Source organism: Nyctibius grandis, chromosome 8 (assembly GCF_013368605.1).
Source record: "Nyctibius grandis isolate bNycGra1 chromosome 8, bNycGra1.pri, whole genome shotgun sequence".
In the NCBI taxonomy this organism is placed as follows: Eukaryota; Metazoa; Chordata; class Aves; order Nyctibiiformes; family Nyctibiidae; genus Nyctibius; species Nyctibius grandis.
Genome location: NC_090665.1, coordinates 17,137,470 through 17,158,143, shown reverse-complemented (window position 1 = coordinate 17,158,143; position 20,674 = coordinate 17,137,470). Strand labels below are relative to the sequence as shown.

At 37.2% G+C, this 20,674-nt stretch overlaps 2 protein-coding genes across 7 annotated transcripts in view; both read left to right on the top strand.

Moving 5' to 3' along the window:
* The window catches only part of RASA2 (RAS p21 protein activator 2), a 49,706-nt gene extending 46,494 nt beyond the window's left edge, over positions 1-3,212 (top strand). For 4 of the 5 annotated variants that reach the window (XM_068407007.1, XM_068407009.1, XM_068407010.1 and 1 more), the window contains 2 exons: positions 323-512; positions 1,392-1,490. In XM_068407007.1, coding sequence (XP_068263108.1) covers positions 323-512; positions 1,392-1,422 — 221 coding nt within the window. In that variant the 3' untranslated portion in view covers positions 1,423-1,490. Of the gene's footprint in view, positions 1-322; positions 513-1,391 lie in introns of all 5 variants that reach the window. The other variant, XM_068407008.1, reaches the window with a different exon arrangement.
* A 9,890-nt stretch (positions 3,213-13,102) lies between these two features.
* Positions 13,103-19,454, top strand: RNF7 (ring finger protein 7). 2 transcript variants are annotated; one of them, XM_068405908.1, is made up of 3 exons: positions 13,103-13,322; positions 16,629-16,676; positions 18,144-19,454. In XM_068405908.1, the coding sequence occupies exons 1-3, from the start codon at positions 13,152-13,154 to the stop codon at positions 18,198-18,200; spliced, it is 276 nt and encodes a 91-aa protein (XP_068262009.1). In that variant the 5' UTR covers positions 13,103-13,151; the 3' UTR covers positions 18,201-19,454. The 2 variants fall into 2 exon arrangements, with proteins under 2 accessions (XP_068262009.1, XP_068262008.1); XM_068405907.1 differs by having other exon boundaries at positions 13,110-13,329.
* Positions 19,455-20,674: the final 1,220 nt, after the last annotated feature.

Here is a 20,674-nt window from a genome sequence, read left to right as displayed (position 1 = left end):
TGCTCTTCTGTTTGCTCTCCTTTTCCTGACTGTGGAGTGAATTCTGTTGAATGTGGTTGAGTTCCAAGAAAGCATTGGTCTTCTGTTAATGTGAACAGGAGAGAGCTGGATGGTCAAGATGCTGCACACAACCAGCAGAGAATAAGCCACAGAACTGTAAATACATCTAGTTGATACTCTCTCCTGCTTTTGTCTTAACCTATTTTATGTATAAGGTAGAGTGATTTCACATTTCAGAATTTCAGAATCACCATTTATGTAAGTTAAATCTGTTTGTTAATTATCAAAACTCTAATTGGGATAATTGTGGTAATTTTTGTAGAGGCTTGCGGAAGTATAGCAGTCTATCAAGGTCCACGGAAAGAACCAGATGATTATTCTAACTTCACAATTGAAGACTCTGTAGCAACTTTTCATACACTTAAACAGATAATAGATATATTAGAAAAGCTGAATGAATCACATGAAAAATACCAAAAGAAGAGATCATCTAGTGCTAAATATGGTAGTGAGTAAGTATCTTACGTAATTTTGACATACATAAATGTGTATTTTTAAAAAAATGAATCACAGAACAAGGTGAGGCTTGTTGAGGTAGAGATAACTAAGCTAGAGGTAGACTTAGACAACACAGACATGGAGAAAATAAGGCACGTCATCTGTAGTAATCTGCAGCTTTTTACCAGTTGTTAGAAGATACAAGAAGTTCCTCTGGTGTGGGATTCATCTGTGTTCCTGTTGAGACTCCCATAAGCAGGTGCAATGGCTCTGTCATTTCCTTACAACTTTACATCTGAAGTGCACACAAAATTTATCTCTGTCTGCGTACCTCCTGATTTTTTTTTTAAATTTCAAATTCCAGTTAAGTAATAATTAAAATATACCAAGTTATATAAAACTGTAAATTTACACTGCAGAAACATCTCTTCCATGCAGTATATTTACTGTTTGTAATTCACTCACCATATTCAATGATAAATACTATTTCTGGAGAAGTTTAAAAAAATCTGTTCTTTGGAGTACATTGTTGTTCTGGAGCAGATTCTTTCAGTTCTCTTCAGTCCTGGCTCATACCTGTGAAGCACCACTAGCAGGTTTTCTTATTTCTTCTTTGCATCAATAAGGCTTGATTCACCAGAAAAAAAGAATGCTCAAACCTCGCTTTGGTTTGCCTAGTTTAGTATTCGACCCAAGTTGTTTAGAAAAATGGGCTTTGATTTAGAGGTCTTGCATGAAAGTACGTGAGGTTTCCACAAGTCATAACATTTCACAAGTAGTGGTAGAAATTATGCAAAAAATATAGGTTTGCTTAATAAATTAAAATTGGTTTATGAGAACTAGAAAGCAAATGTTAACCTTAAAAATATTTACATATATTTTCTTTGTTCCAGAGAAAATCCAATTGTTGGAAAAGTTTCCTAACCAAAACAAACTGTGGCACACTTGGATGAAAAAAGAAACTGGAAATGTTCTTCAGTGTCTTGTTTTTTTTGTTTTGTTTTTGTTTTCTTAAATTCATTATATGCATTTTTGCAAGGTATTTAAGAATGAACATAAATGCTAGTTGTGTTGACAATCTATTTAATATTTAATAGAAAAATATCTACTTGGAAATCTGGTCTTAAGGTTTATTCTCATTTTGCTGAAGAACTTGAAGTTCCAGGTTCTTGAAGTAACAGGTGTGAATAAATCTAAATGTTGTTTTGCCATTGTTGTCTTATTGGAAAGAACTTTCTGAACAGATAAACTTTTTAATGGAAGAAAATCCACATGGCATTTGTTGGTTGGATTACATCTCTCAATACATACACTGCAAACTTGCATGAGTTTACCATGAGTGCCTGCCCTGCTGATACAGATCTTGAAATAGAAGTCCCAAGATACTATGACATGGAAAAGATCTGAAGCTTCACACTCAATTCATTTGACTTTTTTCCTTGTATTAGGTGTTGTGTCAGGACTTGATTTATCTACAGCTGAAGTCTTTACAAAATCGTGCAGTATGCTGCAAATAATCTGGACAGCAGATACCAGTGTTAGTTATGTTTTTAAGTACTAAAGAAGAAGCAATCAGGGAATTTATGTTGTACCTCTTGTTTACATTTGGGGTGAGTAATATATGGAGTGACATTAGACCACTATTTTCTTTAGGATTTTTTAAGGTACGTATTTTTTCTTAATCTAAAAAGAAATGCAGGGTAGCAACATTCTTTTTAAATAAGTTTGCCTACAGATAGAAAAATTTAAATGTGAACAGATTTTGGTTAAGTACTGATCAATTTACATCATCCCATGTATGATTTTTTTTTTTTTTTAAAATAAAAAGTAATAACTAGGTCCAGCTCACCTTTTGACTACAAATCTAATAAATAATCTCTATTATAATCACTCAAAGCACTTTAGATATCTGGACTATCCCAGATTATTTTTAGATACTTTGTAGTATCTGCTTGTTATGATCAGTTGAATGATCAACACTGTTTTGTCTTTAAGCAATGCTTCAGTGAATATTTTTATATCTTTAGTTATATGGATTCGTATTTGCCACTTAACACAATTTCAAACTGGCATTCTTGACTTTAAGATTAACTTTTGCTCACTTCATCTGAGAAGTTAGGTTTATGCTGAAAGAATATGTATGTATATAAGCAAGCAAAGGTATGTATGAAGAAGCAAAGGTATCACTGTGGCAACTTTGCTTCATCAGTATTAAATACAATGGTACTCCTTGGAATATTATTTTTAATAATAACTATATGTGGTACTTTTATTTTTGGAGCATTTGCTATGGGGTCTTTTGTTGTTGTGTTGAGTGTTTTGGGGGTTTTGGTTTGGGTTTTTTTTTGGTTTTGTTTTGTTTTTTTTTTTTTAAAAAACAATCATGATTTGGCCAAATTAATTAGGAATGTAACTTACAAATAGAATAGAAATCCACAATGCTTGAAACTGTAAGCTGTTTAAATTACTATACATTCAGTAGACTGTTGTAGGGAGGCTTTCTGTAATAGAAGCAAGTTGGCAAGAGAGGACTGAAATCTCTTTTGGAATGAATGTAACTTGTTAGAATAACTATTTGGTTTAATACCAGACATACTATTTTAGAATTTCCGGGATTCAGTACTAGTGTCTGCAACGTCACAATCACTTAATCACCTCAGCTGTTTTTGCCTTTTCCTTATTTACACATTTGATGTATTCTAAGGGACTTTTATTTGCCAACAGTTGAAATTGGTGGCGGGGGGGGAGGCAGGGGAGGGAATATAGTAATGCCAAGAAATGTGTTTTGCCGCAGTGAAGTGGATCTGATTAATTGCCATTAATAAAAAGCTGCCATTAAAGGAAGTTGAACGTGGTTGAGTGTCAAAGTTAGGTTTTGCTGTATATGGATTAACCCTGTGGCAAAGTGTCTGTTCCTTGGAGCCATTTTCTGTTGTTTTCAAAGTCAAATTTATGAAAAATTAAATTGTCTACTCATGCAACATTTTTTTAAAATATGCACTTTTTTTTTGTGCTTTAGTACTGGAATATCTAGGAAAAAACAAAGGCCATTCAATATTTGTGACCATTAAGATTTGATTTCTCATTTTATAATGTTTTAAAATGCAGTATATGTTCTAGAATTTAATTAGGTACAAGTAGGATGATTAATAATAAAAGTTGCCTTCATTTTGATTAGTCTAGAAAGATGATGTTACTCAATAATTCTGTTAGGATTGTAAATTATCATTAGTTTTAATTTGTATTATGGTGATGTATTGTTGAATGTATTTTTATTTAAATTTTATTTTCTTATCAAGACATTAAAATGTTTTGTAACATTGCTTGAGAATAACTCACAAATAAATTACAACAAACTTGAGTTATGCTGTGTGTTTACTGTGAGGCTTGGCATTTTAAAATGCTAGCATTTATCTGAAGACTGAATTAATAGGGGTTTACATATAGGCGTTGAGTATAATGAGATAAATGAGTTGACAGGAAAAAAAAAATTAAGTTGAGGGATCTTGCATGGTCATCCACAGCATTGTTGCATTCTAACTAAGGTTGACACTTGGAGAGAGAAGTGATAGTTAATCATTTAGCGTAACAGCGTGCATAGAAGCCTTAGTAATTTGACAATTTCTAAAACGTTTGTAATGCCTAGTCTGATGTATTGAAGGATATCTAGTACTATGTTATCAGCATTCTATGACTAAATTTTTTTTCTTGCTTACTGGTTTGTCTTTCATCACCTGTCCTGTGTACCAGTACTAGCTATATAATTTGTCAGACCTATTTTAAATATATTACATATGGGAAAAATAGTCTTTACTTTTCTCAGTCTTCTTCCTTTATGTAATCTGGGCACTTCTTTCGGCACCTGCTTGCCCCTCCTATGCTTATGGGCATTTTTTAGAAGATAATTTTGTACCAGCCTGTTTTAATGTCTTGAGATGTTTTGTTTCCTTGTACAGAAAGCTGAAATGTTGTCCTTTATTGCTGGTATGGAAGCTCCTATTAGGAGTTACAGCGCAAACCTTCCAGCCATTTGGGAATTAATTTTGATTAATTCTGAGGTAAGCTGTATTAAGGCCCAGTCTGTGGTCACTACATTCATTTGCAGAGATCAGAAAACAGAGGAAGTTAAGGATGAAATTGGAAGTACAGGAGGAATTTTTTTCTGTGGACATTTAAAAAAAATTTTGTAAAGATTCTGTGATGATTATGGCTTAGGGATCTATTATTTTCACTGCTAATATGCCACCTTCTCTAACTGTTCTGTTAAGCTGAGTTTTCTCTAAACAGGGACATGAAAATGGCATTCCCATTTAAGATCTGTAGCTTCTGTGCTGATCCTCCTTTCAAGTTCTGAGCTAGGCTAGCAGTTGTAGGTGCATAAGGCCTCTGTAACTAGAAAGTTCTTCCTAGGACTCTGGATTCCTTGAAAATCAGTATACTAGTTTTTCACACAGTTTTATATATCTTTGTCCCCCATCATACATGCAGATGACTATAGTGACAAAATGCATACTTATAGCCTATATATAGGTGAGCATATGTATTTATCTTCATATAGTCTACCTTTATACTATATACAGTAAATAGAATCAATAATACAGGGAAAATTGTTTACAAGACATTATCTTTAATTTCTGCTCATTTGTATGTATTTTAAAGTAGAAGTTTGTAACATTTACTCACATGTGATAAGGACTGATTCAGTATTGTTTTTAAAAGAGCATGCATATGGAATAAAAATTCGGCCAATAAGCAACAGCTCCTGGTAACAAATAAGAGCAACTTCCAGGAGAATGGAAAAATGCATGCAATTAATTAAGGTTCTTACAAATAGTTACACAAGCGTATTTAACTAAGGTTTATGTGATTTATGCAGATTAAATAAACCAGAAATCCTTGAATAGCAGTAAGGAGACTATATCAGTGTTACTGTGTTCAGCTGTGATGAGACTGCTGCTGGAATACTTTGTCTGTTCCTGAGATTCAGCAATATAGGCAGCTGTTTCAAACTCTGAATTATTTTTTTTTTAGAGTAGAGCTGTAAGAACCGGGAATATATAGACTGCAATTTAGCTAAATTACTTAGTTTAAAAATATAAGTTTAAAAAGTCACTTTATATACCTAAATCATGGAAAGAAATTTGATCATCAGTTGCTCTACAATCAGAATAAGGTTTAAAAAGATCCAGGGGCTGCAGTGTTCAGGAAATGCATATGCTTTGTAAAAATTTAAAAAAAACAAAAAACAAAACCCAACAACTATTACACAACCTTGCTGAATTGCTTTTAATATCTTCTTTACATAAATAAATGTTTATGAAAAATAACAATTCATCTATATATACATCATACTTAATATGATGTTCTATAAAATGGTATGACCAAACTTTTAAACTGTTTGAGGTCATAATTATTTTAGCATACTTACTATTGCAAATGCTGTGGCATTTTTATATAAAGTCTAGTTAACAGTTTCATCAAAAGAGGATATAAATCTTTATTCTCATTTTAGAAACATTATTATATGGTTTTTTAAATCAAATCAGACAATTTAGTTTGCTTTAAGGGGTTGTGATTTTGTTCGCCACTTTCATCCTCTCTTTTTGGTCATTCTTCCTACACAGGGAAAAAAGCTGAGAGGATCATAGAATAGCCAAAGTAGACCTACTGTGTGACTTGAATTCAAGACTTAAAGGTAAAAATCTCTTACCTGGTTCTTCTGAAATAGTAGTGCAGAAGATTTTGGCCCTGATATAAAAAAAATGCAAGATATTCCCTGCTTTATTCCAGGTTGGTGTTTCAGTGACAAACTCCACTGTGTCAGGGAGCAGAGAGAGAAGATGGTATTTTGAGGGATGTGTGTGTATATATAACAACAGAAGGCTTTAAAGCCAGCCAGGCTCATGCTCACGCAGTGTTTTCCTTCTAGATCAGCATACAGACACCGTACCTACTGAAGGGTTACTGAAGTAGCCGGCTAAGAAGCTTAGGGGTGGGAGCTCCACGGGGTTTAACACTGCTTGCTCAGCCTTTGCTTTTCCTGGACACCATGACATTGGTGCTAGCTGATACAGAAACAAGCCTTCATCAGATGGCAAAAAGCAGGTAACAGAGGTAAAATTGGTAAGAGGGAAACCCCTCTATAAAAAGTGAGTGATCTACAATAACGCTCAGACCTGACATTTATGTTACATCTTTCATCCATAGACCTTTAAAGTACTTAGTGAAAGAAGAGTAAGTATATACAATTCAGTCTCCTTTCCACGCTGGGGGATGACAAGGTGCTCTGTATTGTATAGAAATGCAAATTTAGAAGTCCAAAAAGGAGTAATTCCCTGTAGTTTCTGTAATTCAAAAGTATTTAAATGGTGCCAGATGCAGCCAAAATGCTGTGTCAAATATTCAGTCATTTTAAGCATCTCGAGTCATGAACTGACACCCCAGAGGGTGACAGTATAAGCTGAGAAGTTTGTACAAGCATTTTCTCCATATGGTAATGATGCAATACAGCTCATCATTTACCTTTCAAGTTGTGTTTAGTCCTGTACCTTTCCCTCTGACCTTCTCTCCTAATCTTGCTGATTTACCCTAGTATAAATTAGAGGGCGCTTTGACCAAACGTTATAGATGACCTGATTGATTTTACAAGTATCTTAAAATTGAAACAGAAATAATCCTAGTCCTAGATATGAGAGCTTAAATAAAGCATCAAGCTCTACAAATGGAAAAATACAAGGACGAGTTCCAGTACTGCTGAAAAACTGTAAAAGATCTAACTTTTTTAAACATAAAACATACAATGATTTCTGTAACAACCAAAGTAATTCACCTAGTGTCCTCCCGAGTAGTTGATTCAGATTCTTGTAAAGTCTTCCCTGTCACACCATTCTGTCATGGTGTGACATTTACATGATTTTGTTTTGATTTTTTAAAATTATTTATGTATATACTTGAATTGCGTGTGTGTGTGTATATATGTGTGTGTATATATATATATATATATATATATATATATATATTCTGGCACTACCTTGGCCAAAATCTAGAATGAGAAAGCTGGGTCAAAGTCAAAAACTGTGTTGAGTGACATGGTACACAGGACATAATGTCTGCAAGTATGAATGATGAGAGGATAAACTTCACCAGTGCAATACCTTCCAGTAGTTTAAACATGAGTAAAGGGAGTTTTCATAAGGCAAGTTTCTACGCAGCTTCCCTTGCTGTTTGTTTTGGTTTGTTTTTTTTCTGGGGCGGGGGGTTGGATTGGAGGGCAGGATTTGCTAATAGTAGCTTCTGGGGTCTGTCATACTATGCAGGTTCCAAATGTTGGTGGGAGGTTAAAAGTAATTAAGACAAACTGCACTACCTCATGTGAATTTATAGGAGATGTCAATATTTCGAAATAGATGGGGAATGTGAACCCTCGTAACAGCAAAACAGCATAACTTCATTTTCAGTTTTCGATTCAGAATGCAGTTCCATTCTCAAACAGCTAACCTCAGTTAAGATATGCATGATTTTGTCTTCACAGTTAATTTTTTTTAATTAATAAATGCAGTATGAGACAAGCTTCTAACTTGAAAATCCACACTGTCCAGGGGGGATAGTAATAGCTGAGATTTACTCCAGAGTAAAACAATTAGCAAACAAGAAACTAGTGTAGAATTTTATAAAGTAGTCTGACATCTTTGTCATCGGCTTTAAAACTTTGCTTCAGAAGGAGAGATGGATGAGCCTGGGTGTTGTATGAAGAATGGAGAAGTTTCAAGGGTTTAGACATAATTAAAGCAGCTCAGCAAAGTCAGGAGCTATTCAGTCTTGTGAGACAGGGGTTTCCCATTAAAGCAGAAAGGTTCCCATGCAAGTGTCATTATCTTTTTTAATAAAACTTCTTTAAGGATTTCCCTTCTATACATATTAGGTGTCGTCCATTTGTTTCACTGCATATGAGTAACGCACCATGCATTTAAGAATCTGAATTACTGGTACTTCTCTGACTTTGAACTCTTTCCTGGACTTTCCTCACTTCCAGTGAGATCCTCCCAGTGTAAAAGTGGTATGCAGTTTATTCCACAAATGCAGTATGTTTCCCAAATTCCTGTTCTGTTTGGTTTTTTTATTTCTGGATGCCTGCTTCATGCTTCTCTTTCACAGAAACTACATATTAACATCGAAGTGTATTTTCCATTTTGGCAATTGCATCAAGCAGCTTCAGTAGAACTTTAAGAACTACTCCAGGTGGTTTTGTCACAGGTGATAGCTAGTGGTACAGTACTATAGTAGATAGCGATCACTGGATACTGATACAGTACTATTTCCTGCGCCTTCTTCCTCTGTTGCAGCCCCACTGTCTGCCCTTACTGAGATCTCAGCTATAACCACAACAGTATTAGTAGTAGTGGCCATTAATAGCCCCGTTTAGCATATTCCTATTGGTAAAACAGCACAGAGAGGCATAGATGAGCTAGAGTTTAAGAAATAGTTTTGGCACAGAACTATGCTTAAATTCTTTTCTTTGGCAGATAAATTGACTGTTCTGATATATGTTAGTCTATTGACAGAACAAACAGTCATGTAATAATATAATCCAGCACGTGCATTAGTTAGCCAAGATACACACATACTTACATAACTGTTCTTTGCATTATCATAAAACTGACATTGCCATAACAGTTTTGTTATTAGTAAAAATAATCTTCGGTTCTATGTTTCAGAGTAAGCAATCTGTGGAAAAAACTATTTCAGAAAGTTGTAAGAGGAAAGAAGACACACAAAGAGAACAAACATCAGGTCATTTCCAGATATCTCCATTCTCAAAAGATTCTTGAAAATCTGTGAAAGGCATTGTACATGCTTCCAAACCACTGTCTGTGCAATATTCAGAGTTTAAAAAGGTGAATAGAGAATGAAAATGTTCTTATAAGGTGAAGATGCATCTGTATATTCATTTGAAATGGGATTATCAGTATGAAAAGAAAACTATGTTACGGCAATTGTGTAAGATGGGTGTCAGACACTTGGAGCTTTGAATGAGTATTATGTGACATGGAGACAATCAGAATCCAGAATCATTCCTCGATGAGTTATGCTGCATCCTTACTGTGAAATTATTGCAGAAATTTAATTGATTATAAATTGTATACTGTAGAACAATATTCCAAACTTGGATACCTACTATTGTGTACGTTCCCATTCACAGTTGCCAAACAAGTTGTTTTTTCCCATTCTATAGCACACATTTGGCTGAGCACCTATAATTCTAGCTGAACAATCACTTGATGGGCTGAAAGGAACTTAGTTCAAGTTCCGATATTTAACTATTCAATTTGGAACATTTTCAATAAAGTCTGAATGAGATAAGCAAACGCAGTCTTCCCCTGCCCAATCTGAAATAATTAGGTTTTATTTACAGTTAAAAATAGTGACAAAGTACATAGGGAAAACGCACTGAAAGAGCTATCCCATTTTGTACCACCCTCCCATGTGCAGTGTACTTAATGTCATGTGTGTCTGTAGGGAACAGATGAATTCTAGAGTGCCAGGACAGTATTTCTCCAAAACGACTTAAAATTTTTTATACAGCTCTTTAGATGATAAAATAGCCAAGAAAATAATTATTAGTTGGGAAACTTATTTTGTTTCTGTAAAGCAATATGGACAGAATTAAAGGTGACTGTATCATATTTGCTCTAAAACTTTCACTGCTAATGTAAGTTCTGGCACTGCACAGTAAAAATGCATGTTTTACTTGTAAGAGTAGACAAGACAAAGCAAGCAAGGGTATTCCAAATCAAAAGTTACCTCCTTTCTATTTTGAAAAAATTAGTTTTCAAAACACGCCTTTCATCCTAATACTGAAAACAGTGTTTCATGTTGCCAATCTCTCTTCTATCAAAGGATATCCCAGTCCCTTGGAATAAATTCAGAGCTGCACCTCATTTGAACTGACATGCTCAGCAAAGGAGCTGGTTAGGCCTGATGGCTTCGTACATGAGGAGGTGAGGAGAAGAGACTAAAGGAAGGGATCATAATTGTGGTAATGACCATGTTTGATATTTTACTGACTCTTCTTCTATCCAGAGGCATCCAGAGCAGTTCCTATATACTGCCCCCCTCCCAGCTGTGCAGCAGCATGAAGTGATGAAGTTCAGGGAATGGTTACAAATTGAAACTAGTATTGCCAGATTATTGAAATCAATATGTTTTATGTTTGCATTTGCAAAATGTACAGCAAATGTGTGACATTTTGACAGCACCCAAACATGATTATAATCTGTCATAGTTTGCTCTTATGAGCTTTTAAAACTGCAGAATTGCATCCAGTTTCCATCTAGTCCCTGCTAAGAAAAATTAGAGATGACAAGGCAAATTGTGTAAATTTAAAAAAAAATCAAAAGAGGGACTACAGCAGGCTAACTTTTTTGTTGATATTTTACATAGCAGAAATTAAATGTGCTTAAATTTCAGATTTTTTTTACTTTAGGAACAGGTATATTCAAAATTTAAACATCCATGCAGAAGGTATAAAAATACAATGTATTATCAAAGGAAAACTATGTATACATTTTCTTTTCAAGTTTACAAAAAGCAGTTTTAATTTTAAACTTTTCTGGGTTACGCCTAGTCCCAGTAATTCAGATTCAGAAGTGCCAGGATGGTTTTAATTATAAAAAAGGAGAAAAAAAGGAACATGATTAGTTACAAAGAACTGAATTATCGAAGTTAATGACAAATTTATGACTAGAAAGTAAGTTACTTCAACTTTGTATCATTGGTCTTTTCACATTTTCTTTGATAGCTCTTGAGAACCTATTGAGAGGGGCGTACTGGCAAGATACATCCACAGTTAAGGGAAAAAAAAAAAAAGCAATTTTGCATCTAAATATTTTCATTGTATTTTAATGATAACATTTCTTTCTGATTGGGAAATAGAGTAATCAGGGTTATTTTAATATATATGCTATAGTGTATGTTATCATCAGGCACTGCTGTATTAGCATGATGATAGTAGCTTAAGCATCGCACCAGCTACATACGGTGGGTCCTCTGAGTTTATAGATCTCTCAGCTCTGGCCAAACCAGAGACTCAGTGACATCAAGATAGCAATTGTTGCTTCCATGGCTGACTTATGCCATGTTTGAGAATTTGAGTTTGAGAATTGGACAGTGTGGATTGAGAGAGGTGTGAATCAGCTAAGATAAGAGCAAAAGATCTTATTCACATGTTGTTTAAAAGTGTTTTCAAGGAAATGATAGGTCCTTTTAAATTATAGTTGATTAATGTAGAAACAGAAGATCTTTAAGATCAATATAATTGAAGTGATGGAACTGTTTTTATTTTTTACTTTATTACCAAAAGCCAGATTTTTGTGGCCAAGGTTCACGACATGCAAGCCACTGCCAAGGTGTATGGCTTACTCTGTTAGCGGTCTTAGGAAACACATTGAGAGTTGGAATTCCAAGAGGATCTGGTCATCCAGGATTTGGCCCTTAGTGAAGGCACTCCAGTCCATTCAGGTGAAGCTGTGATTCACAGCTGGAGAAACTTGCACTACAATTTGGGTAAAGTTTAGAAAAGAAATGCAAGTTTCTATTATCTTTTAAAATAAAGATGTATATTGTTTAGCTTTGTTCTTATCCACACTTTGAAGCTCCAGTTTTTGAGATATGTGTATTTGTATATGTAAATATTTTATTTTTGAATGTAATCAGCCACTTAAAATTCCCTTTTAGATTTTAGTTCCCTAGTGCTTCACAACTCTTACCTATTTTCTGCTGATTTTTTTTTTTCACAAATTCAAGCTGATAAATTAGCAAGTACTATCCTACTCTGATGTTACAAAATGGCTCTATTTGATTGACCATTTCCATGAAGGATTACTGCTGTCAGACAAGACAGCTTTCAGTTACTAGAGACTTTGGACTCTGAACATAAGATAGTTGTGATATTTTCACGAGAGGAAGTCAAGAAGAATCTTCATAGTGTGTGTATGTAATGAAGTACGGGAACAATGAAAAATTGAAATAATACAGAAATCGAATGTTGAGGAATGTTGCAATTTCATGTCAGTGAATAATGCTGTGGGGTGATGGGGCAGGGAGAGTAAGGGGCGGTTTCAGGAACTGTTCAGGCGGGTGTTTAAGGCTCCCTGGCCGGGTCAGGCTCCCCTGCTCCCTCATCCCACGGCTCCAATCCTCAGGGCCCTGTTAAGAAAACTGTGACATGCGCATCATGAGCAGGGGCTGGGGCACTTCGAGGCCTGGGGAAGGTGGCGGTGGCCCGGTCTCCCTCCGCAGCCCCGCGCTGGCGCACACACACACCGTGTTAACGGATCTTTAGTTGTATCGCGTTGCAGGAAGCCGTGACGGGGCGGCTGTCGCCGTTGCGTTGGTTCACCCTCGCTGCAGCTGTCCCGAGGGCACAGCAAACTGATGCAAATGCCACTCTGGGCGCTGGTCGCTGCCTTTAATGGCATTTTCTTTTTCAGCTTCCTTAGCTGAGCGCGACCGTTACCGCCGGCAGCGCGGCCTTCGCGTAGGACCCCGCCGGGCCTGGCCGAGGGGACCGCGCCTGCTGCGGGCGCGGGGGGGCGCCGCAGCCCCGCGCTGCCGACCGCCAGGCGCCGCCGGCGCCGCGTCCCCGCCCCTCCGCCATGGCCGATGTGGAGGACGGGGACGAGCCGGGCGCCCCCCACCCGCACCCGGGCTCTGCGGGCTCCAAGGCGGGCGGCCCCGAGAAGATGTTCTCGCTGAAGAAGTGGAACGCGGTGGCCATGTGGAGCTGGGATGTGGAGTGCGACACCTGCGCCATTTGCCGGGTGCAGGTCATGGGTAAGCGCCGGCCCGCAGGCCCCGGCCGCCATGGCCGCCGCCCCCGCTGCGGGGCAGGGGGCGCCGGCGCTTCAGCGGCACCGAGCCCGCGGGCCGGAGGGGTGCCCTGCGGCCGTGCCCTCCGCCCCTCGCACGGCGGGCGGAGGAGAGAGACGCGGTTTCCGGCAGAAGGGGGGCTGCCGGCCGCGCGCCTTCTCCCGGAGAGAGGAGGGCCCCGCGGCCCTCGGTGTCCCCGTGCCGGCGCGCTCCGGGGTGCCTCACCCCAGCGCGGGCCCGTGCGATCACCTCAGGCGAGGACCTCAGGCTGCACATACCTGTCGGGGGAGCGTCTCCCCCTGCCCCGCCGGGCCCCGCTGCCCCGGCCGGCCTTGGGCTGCCCTCCCAGCCGCCCTTCTGCCGGGGAAGGCCGGAGCGCCTGCTGGCCTTCTGCCCCGTGCCTGTCTGCGTGGGAGGTGGGCTGAGCTTGTGCCAGGGCCCGGGGCGGGCTGCTGCCCTGCCATCCCTGTGCTTCTCGGAGGCGCCTTCTTCGTGCGGCCTGCTGCTTGGTTATTGGCAGACCCCGCCAGCGCTGAGTCGCAGCCGAGCTGACTGAAGTGCTACATGTGTAGCTGCTGCTGCTGTTGGTGGCTTGTGGGTTTTTTTGAAGAAGCAGTTGTGGATGCAGATGTAAATTCATTTTCCAAATCTGTTAATCCAAAGTCTCTTAACACTTCTACCCAAGCCTTTTAATTACTAGTCTAGTTCAACACACATGAGTGTACTGAAAATCTGTTGAAAAGTAAGGGGTTAGTTTACCTGGTTTTGAAATCTGGAGAGTCTTTTCGGAAACAGCCTCATCGTTGACTGACGTTACTGTTTTCTGATATCTTTTACAAATGTACTTATCTTGGCTCTTTGAAAATTATTTAAATTCTTCTACTGTCTATCTATATCCAATTTTTACTATCGTGCTGAGTCATCCTAGGCATAACTGTCCACTCAGTTGGGCTTAGTACAGTCTGGCAGGACAAATGACCCACGATTCCCTCCAGAGCACCCTGCTTTTGTAGGTCCAGGAAGCATGATACTGCAAATCCAGTCAGATTTTGGCTTAACAGAAATGAGACAAAATATGCGATGCTGTCATTCTCATACGTGTTTCTACTGAGAATGTTCTGTGGAACAGAAAAGGCAAAAAGGTGTACTAGAGGAAAAAAGATGGAACCCAGACTGAAGTGGTGGGAGATTTACCTTTTGCATAAGCATCTTTTGAAGATTGTCTACTTTTATATGGTGAAGAGACCACTCTGGAAATACGAAATTGGCTTCATCTGCCATGTAAGCTATAATTTTAAGAATGTATTTCCCTGTTCTAGCTAGCCTGTTACAGGGCACTATAAAGAAAAGTCTTAAATGAACAAACTCTCACCCAGATCTTTTATAAAAGTTTAAAAAAAAAGTTCATTTATAATTTTTCATAACTAGACCAAGGGAGTACTTTTCATCTGAAATTAACAGAAAAATCGGATAGCCATTTTTTGAGAACAAACCACATTGTTAGAACATGAAACTTGATCATTACTGACTTCAGTTTAGCAATTTCATGTTGACCCTGCCAGACCTGGTCTGGCTCCTGTAGAGCCACTTTGTCTGCAGTAACCGTAGGTTGGAGGCAGTGCCAGACTTGAGCTGGCACTTGTTGAAAGTCAGTCTGTTTGATTTTTCCACAGGAGGGAAGTGTTAGCTGGCTTAATTTTCTACTGGTTTAACCCATTGAACCAACCTGGGCTTCAAGAATCATGGAAGCACAAGGGAAAGAAGAAAAAATGCAGGTGTTAGCTGGGAAGGGCAGGATTACAACAGTACTGACTTAGATTTGCTTAACCTTTCACAGACTGATGCCCTTAGGGTTATGAAGCAGCAGTGGGGACAGCTTACCTTGGTATGGGTGCAGTGATTTCTGTCCTCAGGTCTCTGTGCTACTTCTCTGTCTGAAACTGCAAATCTAGGGCTAGGATGGGAAAGCTGTTTTTATAGTGACTAGTCTGCCACAGCTTACTGCCCTGTGTATTGAGGTGACCCCAGATCAGTTTGCTTTGATTTACTGTGACACAAGTTGAAGCAGTTAGGCTGAATCTTCCCTGCAGCTTGGCCCTTAGGTGCTGTGTAAATATAAATTACAGGAACAGACAACAGGAAGCTTTATTTACTGCCTTACTTCTATCTCAGTGAGGAAAGGGCAACTATTGCAGAGTTTCTGTCCACTTTATTCTTTGTTACCTGAGAAAATGAAGAATGTCTGGGCAGATGAATCGAAAATACAAGTACTGGCCGTATCTGGCAGAGAAAGCAAAAATACTCAAATCTAAATTCCTATAGCATGTAATGTTTCTGTCTTCTAGGAAAATATGGTCCAACTAGTGACATGTAGGCCAGGTCCAACATGTGGGACACTTTTGTTTAAACTATAACGTTTTCCTTGGAGGAGATGAAGATGTGTTTGCTCCCATAATAGTTGAACGCTTTCTGTCGTGCATGCATGGTATGTGGACATATGCCTATGGCAGCCTGTGTTGGGGCAAAGGGGAAACAAAGGGATTTTTCTACTGTATGTGTGTGGCACAGTACTAAGCTTGGAAGTTGCCACTTCTGTATCTTATTGAGGCCGTAACCACAGGCTGGAGTGCATAAAAATGATAAATATTTTAATTAGATATTGTGCCATGTTTATCTATTCATTTATATTATCAAATTGACCAATATGTTTGCATGTGTATGTGACTCTTGTGAAAATTACATGGAAGTACTTACTAAGGAAAACTACTATATAAAATATAGTAGGAGGTGGGGATTGTGGTGAGAGATGTACAGCCTGAAAAAATCAAAATTGTGAATGATTTCCTTAAAAGGATATGCTGACATCTGAAAAACAAAGTCCTGTAATTAGGGTTTGGCTTTGTGCTTGCTCTGGTCTTAATATGCTTGAGTGCCTTGGCACAAATCTGCTGGTTGTTATATCTACAAAACGGAGAAGGCTTTTTCCAGCAGAAGTTATGAAAATACCAAAGCAATGAAAAATAAACAAAACTTGTGGGACAGTTTGTAGTCCTTCTGATCTCTTTCAGATAAATATTTCATTGTCATGTGCACTGTTTTAAAGTTATGGGGGGGTTTTAATGTTAAAGGGCTGAAGTAGACATCAAAACTCGGGTTTTTTACCTTTGTAAATTGGTTTTAGAGTTTGTATTTTCCTCTGACAAACCTATTCTTAAGATGGAATCCTAAGAATCAAATTGAGTCTTATTCTTGTTTACTTTTAGATGCCTGTCTTAGATGTCAAGCTGAAAACAAACAAGAAGATTGTGTTGGTATGTAGTGATTTCATTCGCTTGTTTTTCAATTGAAGCTTCTCTCAGAAGGGTGCATTTTAAAGTTTGAAGGGAATACTGATTTTATTAATGCTCAGAATTAAATTGGTGTTTCGTTCTACATTGTGTCATCTTTTCACATTAGTAATAATTTATGGTTTATTTTTGAGCACTAATACAATTAGTTTTCACTTCAGACATGCTGTAGAACAAAACAGCTTCAAATTTGCGGTCAACACATGCAACTGAGACGTTTAAGTTTCTCTCACCCTGAGCATAATTGAGGAGATGATAATGTATGCTTTTGAAGTGGGTAGGAAAAGGCTACTTTTTTTTTTTTTCTTCTGAGGTGCATGCCAGAAGACACAATGGTAATACCAATAAAAGTCCTCTATTCTGAAATAAATGTTTGTCTGGGTTAAAGTGGTATTTTTCCCAATCTTAATTCAGACATAGTGGAGGCAATTGCTTGTTTGTTCACTTTTCATTTGAAAAAGTGGAATCACTCGAGTTTGCTATAATGCTGTTTAAACATAAACATACTTTCAATTGCATACCAACCTGTGCAAAAGCAAATCTTAATTTGGGTATATTTAAATAGGAAAAAGTGAAATTGTCTCAAAGACTTTGCTTTAGACCTTTAAGTTAAGTTTTAAACCAGTAGTAAATCTTTCCACACCCTTACTCTTTCTGTTTTGAAGTATATTGTCTCAATCCACTGTTGGTTTTGTTGATTGTTTTAATGAGAAAAGGAATTTCCTGTTCCAGATATCTTAATTGGCTTGCTAAGTGTCCTATTTAAGATAGAGAGAAAAAAAAGCATAATTTACAACACTGATTGGTACCCTTGTATTCCAGTAAAGAAAACGTGAACTAATAAGGGTAAAAAGCAAAGTAACTAATATTATTCAGGAGTAGATGGACAATAGGTAACCCTTTTTGTTGTGTTGAAACAATTGTAGCTTGTGAATAACTTCTGGTCCCAGAGGCTATATACTGTGTCAAAAGTGCCTCCTTGATATCATACATTTAAGTTGAAACACTGCGTTTCAGATGAGAATTTGGTGATATGCTCCTGTGTGATCGTAAGTCAGTAGTACATTGGCTGCGTTTTAGTGCTGGGGAAGATAAAGTGAAGAACTTAGATAGCAGATAGTTGCACTTATTTCCTGAACAGAACTGATAAATGTGTTTATACATTCACAAAACTCTGTCGCTTTATACAAGAAGGTGAGAATATGTGCATTTCTTTTGTCATAATTGGAAATAAATAAAAGGATTGATGACAGAGAACTATCATCAGAATGACCATAATAATCCAAACTCAGTGGATAAATCAGTGATGACCCATTTTGTCTCTAAAGCTTGCAGTGATTATAAATATCTGAGAAGGATGGTTTGGACCTTGCTGTAGGTGTTGACTGGACTGCTGAGTGTGACTGGAACATGTTCTTTCTTCTCTTTCAGTGGTTTGGGGAGAATGCAATCATTCCTTCCACAATTGCTGCATGTCCTTGTGGGTGAAACAGAATAATCGCTGTCCCCTCTGCCAGCAGGACTGGGTAGTCCAGAGAATAGGCAAATAAAAACACTGGAAGTTTTCTTTCTGTTGAACTTGTTGAAATAGTGTGTGTCTTATGCCATATGCTCATACAAAAGAATGGAACATGTCAATCATGGCATGATTTATTTAGTTTATCTGGTACAAGAACAGTGTGGTTTTGTTGTATGCCCTTTGCTGTACGAGGAGGCAATGATCAGCCTTACTGCAGATATTTCCACAAATGAAAAAAGAGAGACACTACATTAACAAATATATCTGTTACGATCTGAGTGTTAACTGTATCAGAGCACAGAAATGTGGTGGTGCAAATTATACCCTAAATACAGTTTATTTAATGTTTTTGCGTAGATAAAGGAATTAATTTGAAGGGGTGACCTTACCTGTAAGTCTGATACTGTCGGGATACAGAAATTGTTTTCTAAGTAATATTGTATACAAAAACACAGTTGGTGAGCTTTTTAGAAAGTGTTCTGGTTTTTAATCTAAAATGAATAGTGTGTAAAGCGTTTGCTATGTGCTTTTTCCATCACACTATACTAAACATTTCTAATATAGGTTTTCTTTATGACTTTAGAAAATTTTGTTTTGTTGTATTTCTGAGTCCGTTGCTGTATTATATTCTATACATGATTTCTACAACCACAGTATTAAACCACATTAATATTTTTTTATTTGTATTTCTGTTCAAGATCATGGAGACACGTATTTTAATCCAGAGACTTTTGGTACAAAGGCACATATTTTACATCAGTTAATTAGGGGCGTGAACAATCTCGCTGATTAGCTGACTAATACAGAAAGCAAACAAAACTGGTAATTTAAATATCCCAAGGAAAGCAGGTACTAATTAAATCTAGGGGAAAATGTTAAAATGGGGTTTCATGAAAATTCAGCTATTAGAAATTTCTTTATCATCATTTTATTGGTTACAATGTTTTGCAAGTGGGAGGAAGCATTGTTTCATTTCTGTGGAAATCCTCAATATATAATCTTTTTTTATATGAATCGTGATTTTTTTTTTTTCTTACAAATATTTAAGTGCTTGCCTCTGACTTTGTCTTTTCACTAAAAATCCAAGGTAATTACTATTAATCTGAACATATGCTGTGGGATTTTTTATTAATATATGTAATAGGTGGAATTACTGCTTTAAGTCTGTAATAAATTCAGGCTTAATAAAATGGTTAATAAACCTGGGTGAAATTGAAACAATATTATATGCATATCATTGTTTACTTCAAAATTATCATCTTAAATGTTTAAGATTAATGCATTTCTAGGCAGAAGTATTTCTGTCTAGTTCTGTTTATTTTAGGTATATATAAAGAGGTTTATCTTCACTGTATAAAGTAGTTCCAAGGGCAATCTTTGTGTCGTCAAGCATACATGCAGAGTTTACTGTGGTTTTGTTTAATAGTTGTAATCTTCTTTTTAAAATATTGTTAATTTTTTAAATACAGCTTTTGTCTCATAACACACTGAGATTAAAAAAATCCTCTCGGTCACTGTTACAGTGTATCTCATCGGTTGTTATTATCCCAGATGATGTCTGTCTGAAAATTGAAAACAAATATAAAATAGGTTAACAGTAGTAATGAAGTGCCTATAGCATTTACTTTGTTGTGGAGTATTTAATCTTAGCTTTTCTGTTTGTGTAAAAGGATTCTTCCTAGAATGATCACAAAAGAAAATCTGGTTGGATGCAGAAATAATTTTTAGCTGTAGAAGTTAAACTTTATCTTACCCACCACCTATTCTCTCTGCCAGAATTTGGTCCCAGGCTTCATCCTCTGACCTCTTTTAATTCCATTTAGTCCCATCAGAGGACTAATTCCTTCATTTTGCTTTGGTTTATAGGTGAATATGGAAAGTACCAAAGTAATTTTTACCCTGCTTTCAGTTCACGTCATGTGCATGATTCATAGCTGAGAATTATAACTGTTGAAAACTGTAGAAAAGTTTTCCAAAGTGTCGTCTCAAACAGATGTTAACATGAATAAGGTATTAGGAAAGTTAATGTTGAAATCAAAGCAGCTGATATTTGGTTATATGTTTGTGTATTATAAGTATCTTGTGGACCAGCAATTAGAGGTTCACCTAGAATATAAGGTAATGAGTTTTAACTCCTGCATATTTTCTCAGCTATTTAGAAAGATTAGCTTAAGTCCCAGTCTTTCTATGAACTTTGCACCAGAGAAATTTTCTTCTATTCCAAATCATACCCTGCTATTCCATTAGCATAGTTCTTAATACGTACCCATTCTTAGTCCTGAATTTGTTCACCTCTTGTACATGCAAAATAAATCAGTTTTGCTTGTCACCCAAACATACTGTTTTATGAGTAGGTAACACTAACTTAAATAGCCATTATAGACTGATAGATTAATGCTGATCTACTTTTCTCCACTGTTTAATAAATACTGGGCAGATTTGG

Excerpts from the sequence above, each read along its gene's own strand:
- RNF7 (XM_068405907.1), top strand. The coding sequence starts at position 13,152 with ATGGCCGATGTGGAGGACGGGGACGAGCCGGGCGCCCCCCACCCGCAC. Across the intron at positions 13,330-16,628 it reads TTGCCGGGTGCAGGTCATGG|ATGCCTGTCTTAGATGTCAA; the intron begins GTAAGCGCCGGC and ends GTTTACTTTTAG. Across the intron at positions 16,677-18,143 it reads CAAACAAGAAGATTGTGTTG|TGGTTTGGGGAGAATGCAAT; the intron begins GTATGTAGTGAT and ends CTTCTCTTTCAG.